This window comes from Silene latifolia, chromosome Y (assembly GCF_048544455.1).
Source record: "Silene latifolia isolate original U9 population chromosome Y, ASM4854445v1, whole genome shotgun sequence".
NCBI classification, from domain to species: domain Eukaryota; kingdom Viridiplantae; phylum Streptophyta; class Magnoliopsida; order Caryophyllales; family Caryophyllaceae; genus Silene; species Silene latifolia.
The window spans coordinates 172,115,000-172,131,524 of record NC_133538.1 but is presented as its reverse complement, the minus strand read 5'-3'; the positions used below and the strand labels follow the sequence as shown (position 1 = coordinate 172,131,524).

Sequence of the window (16,525 nt, the reverse complement as noted above, 5' to 3'; positions counted from 1 at the left end):
AACTTACTAGGGCACTCTAATGTGTGTGACAGGTCTAACCCTTTCCAGGCACTCGATCTTAGGTCGGGGTTTACCAATTCAATCTAATTAATTATGCACATTAACTAACCAAATTGCAATTAAATGTCACAATTAACAACATAGACCAATTATATCGACCAATCTAATTACCCAATTAAGATTGTCTCAATCCATGGCTCCCCTAAATCCTAGCAAAAGGGGTTTAGCTACTCATACTTAAATTTGCAGTAATAATTGAATTAAACGATAAATGGAAGGAATTCATAATGAAAATAATTGAGAAGTAATATAACATAAATTTAAACTATAATAATAGAAGAGATATAAATAAAATTAAAAGAGAAGAATTAAGATAAAAGAGGAATTAAAATACCGATTGAGTCCGAGTTGAGCAATAGAGAAGGAGAAGTCATTCTAGATCTAAAATTTTAGAGAAGAGAGTACGTAATTAAGTTTACAGAGGGAAATTCTAGAATAATCGAGTGTACCCTAATTAAAAATTACAAGGGAGCTTATATAATCTAAGCCCAAAAGACGGAAATAAAACAAAAGACTTAAAACGTTTAAAACAATCTTAGTCTATCAAAAAGACAGTTGAGGTCGACCGACTGAAACATAGGTCGACCGACATAAATCATGAAGTCGACTGACATAGCTGAGTATGTAGGACGGCCAAAACTGCTTCAAGTCCCAAACAATTATTTCTGTGTCGATCAAAAGAAGTGAAGGAAAGAGTTAGTCGAACGACTGAATGAGCAAGGTAGGAAGACATGGCTACTATGTCGACCGACATGAACTATAAAGTCGTTCGACCAACAAGCGTCGCGCAATTTCTGCAGCGCGCACTGAATTTCAAATGGCCGCCATTTATTCGTTACTTGGGCAAATCGGGCGTTTTTGGTGGCTTTGGAAAGCTAAGAGGATAAGCTTTCACCTCCATTTGGAATCACTTGATTATCACTTGTAGAACTCAAGTTATAGCTCTTCAAAGTAGGCACTAGTAATGTGAAGCTCTTATTTTGCTCGATAAGCTTCCTAACTTCACTACGGACTCCAAGTGAATGATTTCCAAGCTCCATTTACATCAAGACTAGGAACGGGATCTCATCTCACCTTTGTTGATAGGATTTGGCTTATATTTGCACATTTGAGCTAATAACCTGTCAAATCCATAACATGTACTCAAAGTAGCAAATACAGGAGGAAATAGAATGAAATAATCATATAAGCTCACAAAAATGCGTGCCAAACATGTGAATAAACGCATACAAAAGGCACGCATCATAAGTCTTGCAAATCCAAGACCCAAGTTAAGACATATGAATAGTGCTCCCCCACACTATTACATTAACTTCAGTGAAGATCCTCTCCATTTCCTAAAAAGAAATTGATACGAATTCTACTCAAAAGAATAGAACTCGTGAGTTTGCAGCGGAATTAACTAAACTGAACAGTCGGCTAACCTGTTTTGTTAAGGATACTGGGATGAATTTGAGCAAAAGTAACAGTCTTTAAAACTGTCTGTTGATATTTTTATTTGTAAACGTAAACAAAGTAACAAGGATATTTGTTTCGAAATATGTGAATAAATCGAACCAATGCGATATTTGCTTAAGCTAGACCTATAACTCAACCAATGGTGAACTATAATCAAGACCTATTGATTATAACTCGGGTCAATGCTTGAAACGCGTCAAACAATAACAAATTCAGAACGAAAACGCGTCGATCCTATGTTTACAAAACTTGCAAACGAGAGAAAGCAACAGCTTCTATTTTCTTATTCAATACATCATAATCTTAATCTGAAATAAACGACACAAAAGACCTCCTTATATAGGAGTAATAAACCGACCTACTTAGACTAAACACACGCCTAAGCTGATCAAAACAATCAGCTAGAAACTTATCTAAAATCGACTTTCCTAAAGCTAACACAATTGCCTTATTATTCTTATTCTTTGATTAGGAAACTAGTAAACTTTCCTAAACCGAATAAGTTTAGAATTTAGAAAATTAGAACTTTTAACACAACTAGAAAATAAATAATTCCTACAACTATTAAGAAATAATAAAATTAATACTCCTAGGATATGACTTCTTTTAGGAAAGAAGTCTCGACACCTTTTCCTTGGGCGCAAAGCAATCGCGTGAAATAGCTGCTGAGTCTATCTTCTAATTGAAGAGTCACGGAGACTGTTTATTGCATCTAATTCCTGGATCAATTTCGTATCAGAAATGGAGAGCCAATTTCCTTTCAGTAGTCCAGATCGCATTCAGGGATCATCGAACGATTCTACATTTATGAGTAAAAATACAGGAATAATAGGGTTTAGTGGAAAAAATATTATTTAATGGGTTTAAGAGAGAAAATAGTCTCCAAATTCCATTAACTTGGCTAGTCTCAGCAAAGTCTTAAGCATCAGACTCTCCCTCAGACTTGAGATAAACATAGCCCAACTCTTGTTCTCAAAATAGCCCTTTTTTTTTATGAAAATGAGTAATATCATTATATAGGAGATAAGAGTGCCATATTTATCGTCTCCATTTCCCATCTAATATTGTCCTCAATTCGTTGGGTACTTCAAAATTTACTAAATGCATACCTCTAAATTAACATGACTACGAACTATATTTCCAAGGCTACCGTAAGAATTTCGGCAACACGAAGGAGTGCATTGAGAAAATTAAAGATTAATAATCCACACGACAATAAAAGAATTCAAGCGGAACAAAAGTACCAACAAGACAAGGGCGTAAGAGCACAAAAATAACTTGTAAGGGGGGGCTCTTTACATCATCGCCATCACCCTAATTGTTATGCATGTACGACTGTTATTAATTACTTAGCACTCTTCCTCTTGGAGTTGTTCTTGGGCCGCACCTTCACCATTGCTTTATCCAATTCCTGAACCATATACAAGAGGTCAGAAAAATCCAAGCCAAAGCAAGAGATACCTGCTAACTTGCCAAATAAATATTTCTCTGCCGTTCAAATTCCATTACATTTGGTAGTGACGAAAGTTTTTTTCCCTCTTTTCCTTTTTCTTTCCAGATGGGGGGTGAGAGTGGTGGGGTGAGACTTGAGAGTGGGAGATTCATTGTGGCCCGTGGCTCTTTAATTAGGTAGGTAGTAAGCATTACTAATTCATAAATTTCTAACTCTGCATATGTTGGCTAACTAGGTTGTTAAAGTAATTGAGGGGCAAAATGTCAAATGGCGGCTACTCATAACTAGGTTTAAAACCCGGCCTCAAAAGCTACCCTTGTGGCTCTTCATAATATATCTTCTACATCAGACAGGGTTCCTAAGCAAGGATTCTTTATTATCGGTAGTCTTTTTAGGTATAGTTGATAGTTCATCATAGGCTTGTGTACGTTAGCAGGGGAGAACAAAAAAAGCTCACATATAAGATTATCAATTCTCAGTGGAAAATCATAGAAAATTATAAATCTTTGAAAAGGGTTTGCTGATTCAGTAAGAAGTGAAGCATGTACCAGGTCTGAATCAACTGATGTTTTTTCCTTAGTCCAATGACTTTCCAAGTCGTAATATGCTCTAGCTTGCTCATCTAATGCATGAACCATCACGGTACCTGATGGGGAAAAGAAAGGAGAAAATATCAACCCGACAGGTTCATTACTGTAGGAGTGAAACAAATGCACAGAAGTCAGAAGTTCAGTATGAATGGACAAAACAGTAAAACCTTCAGATAAGAATATTAAAGGCAAGGATAAGTGATAACAAAAGGAAAGAAACCAGCAATAACGCTTTACATGATTACATCATAAAACAAACAGCAGAACCACCACCCCAAGAGAGTGGCATCAGCGGGATACATTAGCATTCAAATCCCGCTGTAAATGTCATACACTAAAAAAAAAAACTCAAAACAGTTATTCTTGGAGTACACAGGGTGACGCAAAGAAGTGAACAAACATGCACACCCGCACCCAACAATCCAGAGTCCAATCTACTCCCCAAAATTATGCACCTTCCTTCCCTTGATCCTGCTAAACCCCTACGTTACTGACTTGAAAATACATTATGACAGAAGGGAAATAAGCCCATCAAGTAACTGGTTGGAGGAAGATAACTAACTCACAATATGAATTATTCTGAGTTCACGCCTCCTTATTCCGAAACACAAACAGAACACATGAGGAAACTATAACACACCGGTTTGGCCCCTCAGATCACCGAGGCGTCCAAACATAACTAGACAGAAAATATTGCTTTCAATTTTCTGGAATTGCTCCATTTTGCTTTTGACACAAATAATCAGGAGAACAAGTGAGGTAGACATCCAATGACGGTAAACAAAGAATAATGATTAACTAGGTGGGCCATAAGATACATGTGATTAGTTTAATTAAGATTGTAAAGGTCAAAACAACATTTTAGTATTAAAATAAATAAAAATGAGACTATTCCATTGACTTGACTGAAATAGAAAAATGGGGAGATTATGAAAAATAGGAAATGTGTATAAAAGTGAGGAAATTATTACTACTAATGGCCGCTAAACTTGTAAGTTGTAACTAGGCTCTTAAAAATCATTCAAGAGAACATTTTTTTGTATATATTGGAAAGCAATGGACTCTATCTCATGTACCATCATCCACTTAGAACTGCTACACTTACCAGTACGAATTTTCTTTATTACTTTATCGATTCATTAGATATCGTTTCAATATTAAATGTAGAAAACCTAGTATACATTGTAAAGTTTTGCAATGAAGGTCCTTTATTGAGGTCAAAAACAAGACACCCAAACAAACAGAGCTTAGGAAAAGTAAGCTCTGTGATGATACGGATGGAAAGCCACAAAAGTTAGTGTCAGACAACATAAAATGCTATTTTTTTCAAATCCAAAACTATACACAAAAGCAGTATTACTGGCGCATACAGAGGAAACAGGATGCTGAATGGATATCACGACAAAGTATTTGAAGGATCTATCATGGTAAATACAAAAATTACCAAAAAGAACAGCCCTCATGAACTTAGAGCAACCTAGCGACTTATCAGTACAAGATATCGCAACAAACGAGTATCAAACACGGATCTAAAGCCAGTTAGCCAGGATATATGAAGTGCAAACCACTGAAAGACTGATAACTTAATAACCCTGAACACTACTGTAGCATAATAGACGTCCATAAACTGCTTGTATAGAGGGCAGAGGCGTAAGCAACGTGCCACGATAGTAAGATCAAAGCCATATAAAAGTCCATTGCCTATAAGAGACAATATATTCAAGTTTCGCCATTAGTTTCACGAAATTTTCACAACCTTATATCATAACCGTCAATTATCCATAACATGGAGTTATATGCTCCGAATAAGTGAATAATGTTAATGAGTAGGTCACAAAACCACAGGAGAAAAATATTGTAAAGCATGGGTTACTGAATTCCCTCAAACCCCCACCAAATATGAACTGATTATTTTGTATCCATATTACATTATTTGGTTTCAAATATCAGTATTACAGTGTCAAAAGTCTGTATCGCATATGCGTATTACCTATTCGTATCAAAGTGTACTAGAATCCGGCAAACAAAAGCAATACCGGGTTAAGGAGTGATAACGAGCCAAGCCGAACACAAGGCCTCGCTTGGCTTGTGCTCATGAAGCAAAACTCAAGCTCACTAGAGCTTGAAGAAATTGAGCTCATTTCCAATCTTTCGAGACTAAAACCATGTTGATGTTGAATTCAAACTTAACTCGAGCCTATATATAATTGTTAAATTTCTGTTTTTTTCTTAAAATATTTTTCAAATACTTGGGATTCGAAGAAAAAAATTGGGAGATATCAACAAGAACATATGTTATGGTGAAACAAAGATATAATTACGATACATGTCTATCTAATTATAAAAGGTTTGAGCCGCTCGCGAGCCTTTCGAGTATAGCCAACATTAACCCGGCTTGGCTCATTAATTCTCGAGTCGAGCTCACAGGAGCCAAGCTTCGATCGAACTGCTCGTGAGCCGTCTCGGTCATTATCACCCCTAGGTGGGTACTCAAATAGTCACACTAAGACACAAAAACAATTAAAAAACGGTAGCATACTAAGCTGATTATAGGGCCAAAGAATATCTTCTATCCCCACACAAGAACTAGGTATTAAGCTATGGTGAAAAGATTTACTTTGTCCCTTCAATGCAATTACATTCTGATAATAGAGGATCATTGGTTTTGGTACACAACAATTAGTCATGTCACATGTATCTTACTATCTTCAATCCATTTGTTTTGCAATTGTTCAAACACAGGGATAAAAAAACACTTTTTCTTTTTGTCGCCTGAATTTTACTTATATCGCCCGAGTAATTTACAAAATTGCCCCTAAGACCATCTGAAGCAGAGGTCGCGCTAATTAGGTCGCGACCCGGTTTTACTCTTAATCCCACTTTATTTATCTCGACATACTTTCACCCAGCAGACAACCCAATCATTTTTCACTTTCCAACCAATTACATCTCTCCACATTATATCACATTTTCATATATATATTTTTATTAATTATTAATATTGTCAACCAATCACATATCTCCACATATAAGGTTATGAGTTGGGTCAATTTGCTCCACCAAAGGTCACAAATTGACCTCATCTCCCCAAAGGTCACCATAATTTTCTAGTTAAATGGTGATTAGTGTGACCAAATAAGGTCATGACCTAACAATTGACCTTGCTTGAACATGATCTAATACAATTAAACAATCACAAAATTGCCCTTGTACAATAAACAACCCATTGCGTCAGACTTCAAAAGCTACTATCGTACTTCTCAAATTTTGCTACCATACTTCTCAAATCCACCTTTGTTTAACCATTTGCTAGTTTCCGACGATAACAACAACAATCAAGGTACATTACTCTCTTTAATTTCAACAAATAAGATGCGACGAAAGGATGGCACCCAACTTGCCAGACGATAGAGTTGTGGTATTGCCGTGTAAGTATGACGACCAGGAGTCATGTCGTGTAAATCACACGACATAGTCGTCGTTTTGTCATGTATAGCACACTCACCGTGTATTGCTCATGTAGGATAGACGTCACCCCTGCGGCTTTGTCGTGCTTGGGACATGAACGGACGGTGAATATGTCGTGTTTGGGACACGAATTGACGATGGATATGTCGTCTGATACGCATGAGCAACCCTTAAAACTGCTGAGCTTATGATGGTAACGATCAGCGGAGCCGCTCGGAGACGGCAACCCAGTACAAAGTCCAACTATGCTCTATAATTCAACGTCCTCTACAGTTTATACGCATAAATTGTACGATTGAATGCAATTGAAAATTTGCTACTGAATATCGAAAACGAAAATTGAAGAAAGTGTATGATCGAATTCGATTAATCTATCTCATTTCTTGCTTGGTTAATTGTCGTGGTTTATGATTGAAAATAAGAGAGGAGATGGAATTGCAAAATCAAGAGATGAGATAGATAAGGGGTAAAATTGGAAAGTCGAAGCCCAAATTTAGGCGATATTAGTAAAACACGGGCGATAAAAAGTAACTCCCTAAAAAAAAGGAGTGTGCGGAAAAAAAAAAAGAAAAAAAACAAAAAAAAAAACAAAAGAAAAAAAAAAGAAAGAAAAACAAACAAACCAACCAGAATCAATAACAATCCAATTGGCAGTTTCTTCTCCATCCAGACTTGGCAACAACATCCTTGGCGAATCCTTTTGCTTTCTTTTGGCCTACCACAATTATATACACAAACACCATTCGGTCTTCGGTCACAACATCAACATCAGTATAAAGATTAACGGGTATAAAAAAAGCCTACATAAACTACAACTTTCAGAGTTTACCAGAGCATCATCTGTCGATGCAACAGTAAAGCACCATGATAAAAGACTAATGCCATATTTTTCAAAACAAATAAAACTGCTCAAAATGTATCAAAACAAGTTGTGATGCTTGGATGAGAGATGTGCAATGATTTGAGATTATACGTTGAAACTTGAAACCTTACAAACTACCTCAAATAACATACAAGCTTATTTCACAAGATGCTTATTAGCTTATTTTGAAAGCAAAGTATCTACATTACACTTAGAGTGTGTTTAGTTGGGGGGATTTGAACTTTTGGAGGGAAAGGGAGGGGAGGGATTTAGAGGGATGAGAAATCTTTTGTTTGGTTAGGAAAATGGAGGTGGAGGGATTTGAAGGGGAGGCAAAAAGTATCCCTCCATTTCCATTTTCTCTCCTCCCAGCCGAATTATTTCCCCTCCAACAAATGAAAGATTTGGAGGGGAAAATGACCTCCTACATTCTCCCTCCCATACCCTTCCTTTCCCTCCATTCTCCCTCCCATTCCCTATGGTGGATGGATTTCTATTTGCCTTGGTAGGAGGAAAATAAATCCCTCCAAATCCTGCTTCCTCCATTTCTCTCCATCCTCACTTGCTAACCAAACAAGTTATTTTATACTTCCTCCGTTCGCTAGAATAGTTTACGTTTACTTTATGCACATATATCAATGCACGTTTTCTTTTGTTTATATCTTTAGTTACATCTAAAAACCCTCTAAATGTATGAACTTTGGTAAATATGAATAGTAGAGCAGTAGAATCCGTGCGGTGCATGTGATGAACAGCTCCTTCCTCTTTCCTCTTGTCTACTATACTCACTTTGGTTCCTCCTTTCTGTCCACACCTTCTCGCAACGTCCTCCCTATACTTCCCTCTTTCTTTGTCCACTGCTTTTCCAATTTACACATCATCACCATCAAAAACATTTTACTTCTCCTTCTTGCTTCAATTCAAATCTGCAAATCGCTCATTTCTCCTTCTTGCTTCAATTCAATTCTGCAAATCGCTCGCCTTTGTTACGATTAGGGTTCCAGTTTGAACTTCTGCATTTCTGGTATTCGTTTCTTCTTCTCTTTCTCCCTGCTTTCTCCGGTTTCATTTCCTATTTTATTGCGTTGTTCATTTGGTGCGTATTTCAGATCTGGTTGATTGAATCTACTATTTCCGAATTGAATTTACTAATTTCGATCAAAGTATTCGATTTGCTCCCCCCTTTCACCCCTAATGCTTATGGTTTTGGTTTCTTTGGTGTATTTATTTTACTTTGTTGCTTTTTCGATTTTCATTACATGGTTTAGTTCTACCTCTTTCTTCTTTGTTTCTTGCATTTGTTTCACTTCAAGGTGAGGGGTTCGTTCCCTGTATTTTTTGTTTTGTTGTTGGTGTTCAAGTCAGGATCTTATTTTGATGATTTCCGGTTCATTTTAGTGCTGTGAAATTAGAGTTTTGACTATGGTTATATCATGTCCATCACTGCAGCATGACTGATCCTACAACAATGGCGTTGTTCTAGCGACATATGATAGTGAGGTTTGATTTTAATTTCCATTTTTACTTAGTTTAGTCGTTTTTAGGTAGTTTAATTTAATTTTTGATTTATTTGTTCATATCATGATTCTTTCCCTTATTATATTGATTATATTTGGGGGATTTGTGGTTGTGATTACAGGCTTTGTTGCTGTTGTTGTTGAGGGCAACGAAAATTGGCCAGAAATTCGGGTTCTAGATTTGGTGATTATCTAATATGGAATCTTTAATAAGCTCGTAGACGCATGTATGGATGATCCATAGGAAAATTGCAGGTGTAACATCAGTATTAATGTACGAAATGCTAAGTTGGTCTCATGCCTTTTAACTGGTTTGTGGGTCACTTGGTTGGCGAGAATGCTTATTAGAACCCAATATACGCCTTACTGCTTTTGGAAAAGTTCTGGTGAAAGGAGATATTTAGTTTTTCCCATCATATTTGGTTTACTGCTTTTATGTTTGATGTTTTTATTTTTATCGTAATCATGGTGTGCTGATTGTGGAGTTTCGATCTTTATCGAACATCGAAGTTTTTGTTCTTTTACGGTTCGTTTAAGCACTTGGTCGTCTGCTTTTGCTAGGGGAGTAAAGTAATCTTTTCGTCATTTTTCTTGCTTGTCACTTTTCCTGACCTAATAATGTAATTAGGGTTTTGCTTTACCTTTCGTTGGTGATTGTTTTAATTGTGTTTACTTAGAGTTCTCATGTGGTTCGTGACCATCGCTTTTTTTCCAGATTTAAGAGAAGCGGAGGAAGGCACCCAGGCGCTGAATTCAGCACACGACGATGTTGATTGCAAGGGGCTTTATAATATCGTATAAATTTTCGTGAAAAATCGGTAATTAAGGTGAAGAAGAAAATTAATGGTTGGTGAGAAGAGAGAAAAATAGGAAGTAGAGGTAGCGATGAAATTTATTAGGTTAGAGTAGCTGTTAATAAAATTACGACTCTGGTGTTATTAACCTATTGAAATTGTCACAGATAAGGGCCTCAGTAATAAACTTATTCTACCATTGAAATGTTGTTTGATTGAAAGGTATTCACCTATCTCTTTAGCGCCTTTTAGAAATCAAGTGTTGTGAGCTCAGGACTTGTGACCATCTTTTCTGAATTACTGCATTCTGACATCGTTTATCTTCCTGGGCATTCTTTATCGAGCCATTGTTTTTGAAACTATTTTTGACGCAAAGGCAGGATGATCCATAGCTTAAGCAATGGAAGTTATATAGAAGTTTGTACAGATTACTTTTTAGATTCACATGCCATAGTTTGGAGTCTTACGACCTTTATTGTTTGATTTCATACACTGATTGAAGCTCATATATTGAGTTGTTAAGCTATATTGGAAATATGAAATCGATTGCCGAAGACGTGTTTGTTTAAATGCTTGGAACAAGATTGTACTTAGAGACTTTCTTGCGATTTGGAGTAGGTTGCTCTAGCCACGTATATCCCCTGAAGTTGCAGCTTGAGGCCGCCAAAGTGGCTATAGGAGAAGAAGTTTCTTGCTATAGCTGCTAACAAATTCCACTTTGTTCATGGAAATTTGCTGTAGACATTCATTAATAGGCTTTTCCAAATTGGGGGTTTGGATTAGACTTCAAATGACACCTAAATTTATAATTTCTTTATGTCAATAAAACATAGATTTACATAGATTCTGCTCAATCCTTGCTGGTTTTGGTAACACATGTCACTTCCCGTTATTTGCACATTCTTTAAATCTTTGATGTCTCTTTGTCCCAAGTACCGTAATAAGTCCCTTTTAAATTCGTTTGATGCTAAAATACTGCAAGTCCCAGTTTCATTTGTTCCCATTATACTGAGCATTTAATTCATTTAATTCATAATAATCATCCTTCAATCAAATAATGTATCTTAAAAGATAGGTGTTCTTTATTATTAAAAATACAAACCTTTATCCCATTTTTGTAATGTTGTTCTGCTTCTGTATTGGCTTAAATAGTCTGTCTTTTGCTTCAAAAACTTGTAGGATGATCCTGATCAGTTGACATGGCAGCCCTATAAAGGAGAGCTCACTGAAAAAACAACAGAACACTAGAGAAACGGTCTTAAAATGATTGGATAAGGTAATTGTTCTTTTCGATTTCTTTCCAATACAACTAAAGAGTGTAGCGACACACGCAGGGTACTAACCCATAAGAAAATCTAAATTTCCTTGAGCTGGTGGTTTATACTTCAGCTTTTGTGCCTGATTCAATTTTGTGATAGATATGGTTATGAGAGAAATATAAGGGATTTATTTTCCGAATAGTCCTGGTTTATCTACAGATTGCACATATGAAGAAAGAGATATCTGCAATCCGTGCCAAAGATATATATCTGCAATCCTTTCCACAGTATCCTCTCGCCTCTTCAGCTACTTCTCAAGAAACAAGAAACAATTTAGTATCAATTTAGGTATTAATTACAGGTATTTCACTTTTATGCTTGTTCACCTACGTACTTGTGATTCATTTCTCAATTAGCTGTTTGTTTTAAAGTCGCTTTTATTGGGGTTTTTGCTTATTTCAGTCGTTTTTATTGTTTTTTTTGCTTAATTTAGTGTCTCTTATTTTTTCCGCTTATTTCAGCTCCTTTAATCTATTCCAGCTGAAGGTGGGGCTATGAACATCATTGGGTGTATTTTTTTTCTTGCTAATTTAAGCTCCTTTCATCTATTTCAATAGCTGTAGTTCTCATGATGGTGTGGTGTGTTTTGTTGACTAGCATATTGGCAGTAGAAAGGTGAGAAAGTAGATATGTACTCAGCTGTATAGTGGGTAATTTGAGTACTTGACTGACAAATGTAATTGGTCTCTGACTTTTTGATTCCCATATTTGGCAATAACGAAGTTATTTCTGATTTATATCATCCTCTGTTACAGAATATATGGATAAGTGAGTGGCTTTCATAACAGATGTCTTGGATTTAATTAGAACGATCTCGGAAGAATAGAACAGCCAACTATTAATTTCAGCCACTCAGCTTTTTTTCACCATCTATTTCCACTAGCTTCCTAAATTTAGTGTTCAATTGTTTGCTAATGAATGGTAATACATGATTAAAAAAGTTCATTTACAATGTGATTAAATGCGTTGGTTTAATTTGTAGGTACACGGGGATGCTTCCTGGAATTGTGTATACATCAACTCAGTTAATTATGGAGATAATTATGGCGTAGGACAAGGCTTTTATCGGGATCGTGTGTAGGCGGAGTAAGTTAATTGTCGTAGTCCCTCAAACAACTGCACAGAAAATGTAAGTCAGGCAAATGGCGAACTGATGAAGATGCGACTATGAGACATACTGGGGGTATCTAAAGATGTTGACACATCCTTCAAAGCAGCTCCCCCTTCTTCATAACCTGCCCTTAAACCCACACAATTTCCCTCACATTTATAATATCCCCCAATCTCCCTTATCACAGCCTAATTCCCATGTCCATCAGCATCAACCCCTCTAATTAACATTACACACTCTCCTCATAGACCATGCCCCCCTACAAGCATAAACGTAATGTGTTTCAATCAATTTTTATTTTTGACCAGGGGATATGCTTTGATGAAACTTCGAATTTTTAGTTCAAGTGAGTTTACTTGACAAGAGACTGAAATTTTGGTATGTAGGACCAGACTATGATAATTTTGAAGGTTACTTTTGATATTATTAATCTAAGTTTATTTCAAAATATTTATATAATGAAGTTTTGAAACTCTAGCAAAGATGGTATTGCCCTTTCATTGATAGAGTTTATTAAGTTCATTATCGAGTTTCTAGCCGTTTGTTTGTATGATAGTATCTGCTTGCTACCCCATGGCTTTGATCTTGGCTAAGCTCCTGGCGTTTACTTCTTAGTGTTTGAGGTAAGGAGTAATGAGAAATGTTTGGTTCAAGGACGGATGAGTTAGAGGAGGTGACTTGCGATTGACGTGTTGTGGGGAATCCGTTTATCAGGGTGTCAAAAAAAAAGGAGGTTGGAAACAAACGAGTAGTAAGAGAAGGCGAAGCAGATGAAGGCTCTGACAAATGAGGAACGATGCTGTTTGTGGTGAGTGGAGTCTCAAAAGGAGGAAGACGCTTGTGGTGGCGACGGCGGGAAGATGGTGGTGGTGGTTTCTAAGGAGGGTAAGGAGCGCCTTTTGGAGATTTTAAGGAGTTGGTTGGAAATTAATTTGCTGCTGCTTATATAACATTCTTTGTTTCTGGTGTTGGTAGTCGATTCCATCTATAATCAACATCATAACGTCTTTTCTAGTAAATATTTTCTTTAAACATTGCTGTTATGAGAGAGTCTATCAGCATCATAACCTCTTTGTTGATAATCAGAATACTCTCTAAAGTCTAAACAACAGTTTCTTTTATTTGATGTAATATGAGATTGATTTAATTCCATTTTCAGATAGTTGGTGGATCTCGTGTTACATTTCGTGAAATATTTCCACACACTGAATGATCATAAGCAGCGATACCATTTTAGGGTATTCGCAAATTATCGTATTTATGCATAATGTATCAGATGCTACCACTCTTTGCGATGGGAGTACATTGGGTACCTTGGGTATGTACTATTTAAGAGAATACGATTCATTGTAGTCATTATCTAATACGGAGTACGAAGTAATCTTTTTGCCAAATAAAGATGTAAACATTATTCTCAAATGTACTGTACTTAATACAATGGTCTTGTAAAGAATTATTATACAACAATCCTTTATAAATTGTATGCAAGTTAGATATTTTTAATATGGACGAAGATGATCCTTGGAACTCCGCGCGCATCGCGCGCGGAGGAACAACTAGTATTACTAAAAATTATAAAAATTTGATATTCATGATCTACTTAGAAAGACAATTTATACAAGATCTCACATGACTATCTTTTATCTTATACATTAGAAGTTATATTGAAGATTCTTTACACTTATGAATAGTGTCCAAAAAGCAAACGTAAACAATTCTATGGAACGGAGGAAGTATCCTTGTTTAGTGTTGCTCCCAATCCCTTTTCATTCCCTCCAAATCCCCTAATCAAAACAAGGACTTAAGGTTTAGTATGACTCTCAAACTCAAGCCCTTAAGAGCTCACCCTATCTAAGCATCTAACTAATCATCACATTATTCACACATTACCACCATTTCATCACAAGTCAAAGTGTCGATGATACAACCTGAACTATCAACACATGGTGCTACTCCCTATATCAAAAACTATTTCATCACACATTACCGCCATTTTCGTCTCTCCACGCAAATTTAAAATCTTTTCAATTTTGAAAAAGATTTGAAGGAAAACTTTCATCTCTCCATTCCCATATCCCTCCCTTTCCTCCTCAAAATTAATCAAAACAAGGTGTAATGCTTGTATGAGAGATGTACAACAAGCTGAGGTAATACATTGAAACCTTAAAAACACCTCCAAGGGAGTCGGCTGCAAGGGTCGAACAGAAAATGGGGTGGGAGTGTGGATAAGATTATGTTTCCCGAATTTTCAATTTTTGGTCTAAAATGAAGTGTTGCGGTGTACTGTCATGTTGTGTCATGTCAGAAAAGCGACAAAGTGAAGTGTGGTAGTACCGTAGCATAGAAGCATTCAATTTACGTATTTGAAACATCAGTGAGACTGTGTCACCATCACAGATGACCGTTTTAACGGTTTTCGACTGTCAAGCTAACAGCTTTACGAGCTCACCCTAATTAAGCATTCAACTAATCATCACACATTACCACCATTCATCACAATTCAAATCGTCAACAATACAATCGGAAGTAATTATCACACATTACCACCATCTCATCTAGAACCACGCAATGAAAACAGAATTAAGCAATTCACAAAAATCAATCAAATAAAATCAACAACATGAGGAATATAATAAAATAAAAGTAAACATGCCTTATAAACAAGGGCTTCGGCGATATTACGGACATGCCAAGTGGATCGGCCGGTGGCGAAAACCATGTAATCGGTCCAATCGCAGAAATGGGAGACAGGAATAACCCTAACGTCGTCGGCATGAACTTCGCGAAGAACTTGCTCAACTTCCTCCAATTTAAGGATCTCAGTTTTCCCGTCAATGTCGGGGGTTAATGACGCCATCATGTTACGGCGATTCAGGTTCCATAAGTGTGGCCGGAGGTTCGCAATGGCGCTGGATCTTGACCGTAGTGCTGCCAACATTTTTGGTTTTAGGGTGATAACGATTGTGATTCGGGGAAACTGGGGGACCCTAAAAGTCCAAAACCCTAAATCGCCGACGTTGTTTTTTGTTTTTTTTTTGGTAAGAAAAAGAAAACAAAAAAAAGGTAATATTTATCTGTCTACTATCCATCTATATTAGTAAAGAAAGTTTTTTTCGAGCAATTATAGAAAATTCAACTTTTCCGAAAGACTTTTAAACAATCTAATATTAGAATCTCCATCTTCTACAAACTAATTGATTTTAAAAAAAATAAAAAAAAACAGGATGAAATTTGGAATTAGAATAAATAACTGGGAATCAAACACATTATGAATACCAAAGAATCGTATAACTAAAGATGAATTAGATATAATATTAGATGAGAGAACTTTGTTAAAAGATCAAAATTTTCAGGCATAAGGAAAGACTTCTAATACCATTATGATTGTAGTTACTTTTGATGGGGCATATTCTGCACCCGCCGACCGAGTCAACATATTGAACAAGGTCAAAGCCAAAAGACAAGACAAGTCAACGTAAGAAAAACGACCTAAGCGACGCTTGAAACTGTCGGTCATTACTTGGTCTCGGCTAGGCAACTAGCAAATGGGGAGGCATATCCGCGTACTCACATCCGGTCCCTCGGCATGGAGTCAACCAGGCCAGTAGGCCGCCATGGGTCCCTCGGTAGAGGGTAGAACGATCTTTCCACCGCTTTAGCCACTTGGCACTACGTGACAAAAGGTGAAAGTCTATAAATACTTCTCAATCCTCATTGAGAAAACGATCCACAATTCATCCAAAAACTCACTATTAATCTGGTATAAACTCCCTTATCTCTCTACAATATACTTTGCCAAGTAACACACAACTTAATCTCTTTAAGTTTACTGACTTGAGCGTCGGAGTGAGTACGCTCGGTACCAAGCCGAGCCCTCAGTTTGTTCATCTTTA

The 16,525-nt window shown here is 36.6% G+C and overlaps 1 protein-coding gene and 1 long non-coding RNA gene across 2 annotated transcripts; one reads left to right on the top strand and one right to left on the bottom strand.

Moving 5' to 3' along the window:
• Positions 1-2,592: 2,592 nt before the first annotated feature.
• LOC141633528 (protein Iojap-related, mitochondrial-like) lies at positions 2,593-15,669 on the bottom strand. The gene is made up of 4 exons (XM_074445983.1): positions 15,286-15,669; positions 7,657-7,744; positions 3,520-3,617; positions 2,593-2,929 (listed from the first exon to the last, which is right to left on the bottom strand). The coding sequence occupies exons 1-4, from the start codon at positions 15,568-15,570 to the stop codon at positions 2,864-2,866; spliced, it is 537 nt and encodes a 178-aa protein (XP_074302084.1). The 5' UTR covers positions 15,571-15,669; the 3' UTR covers positions 2,593-2,863.
• Positions 7,751-11,372, top strand: LOC141633529 (uncharacterized). Its single transcript, XR_012538339.1, has 3 exons — positions 7,751-8,915; positions 9,341-9,391; positions 10,124-11,372. It is a non-coding gene; the product is annotated as an uncharacterized LOC141633529 (long non-coding RNA).
• Positions 15,670-16,525: the final 856 nt, after the last annotated feature.

Coding starts and splice junctions, on each gene's coding strand:
- LOC141633528 (XM_074445983.1), bottom strand. CDS start 15,570: ATGTTGGCAGCACTACGGTCAAGATCCAGCGCCATTGCGAACCTCCGG. Junction 7,745..15,285: donor CCGAAGCCCTTGTTTATAAG/GCATGTTTACTT, acceptor TAATTGTGGTAG/GCCAAAAGAAAGCAAAAGGA. Junction 3,618..7,656: donor TTGGATTGTTATTGATTCTG/GTTGGTTTGTTT, acceptor TTTCCCCATCAG/GTACCGTGATGGTTCATGCA.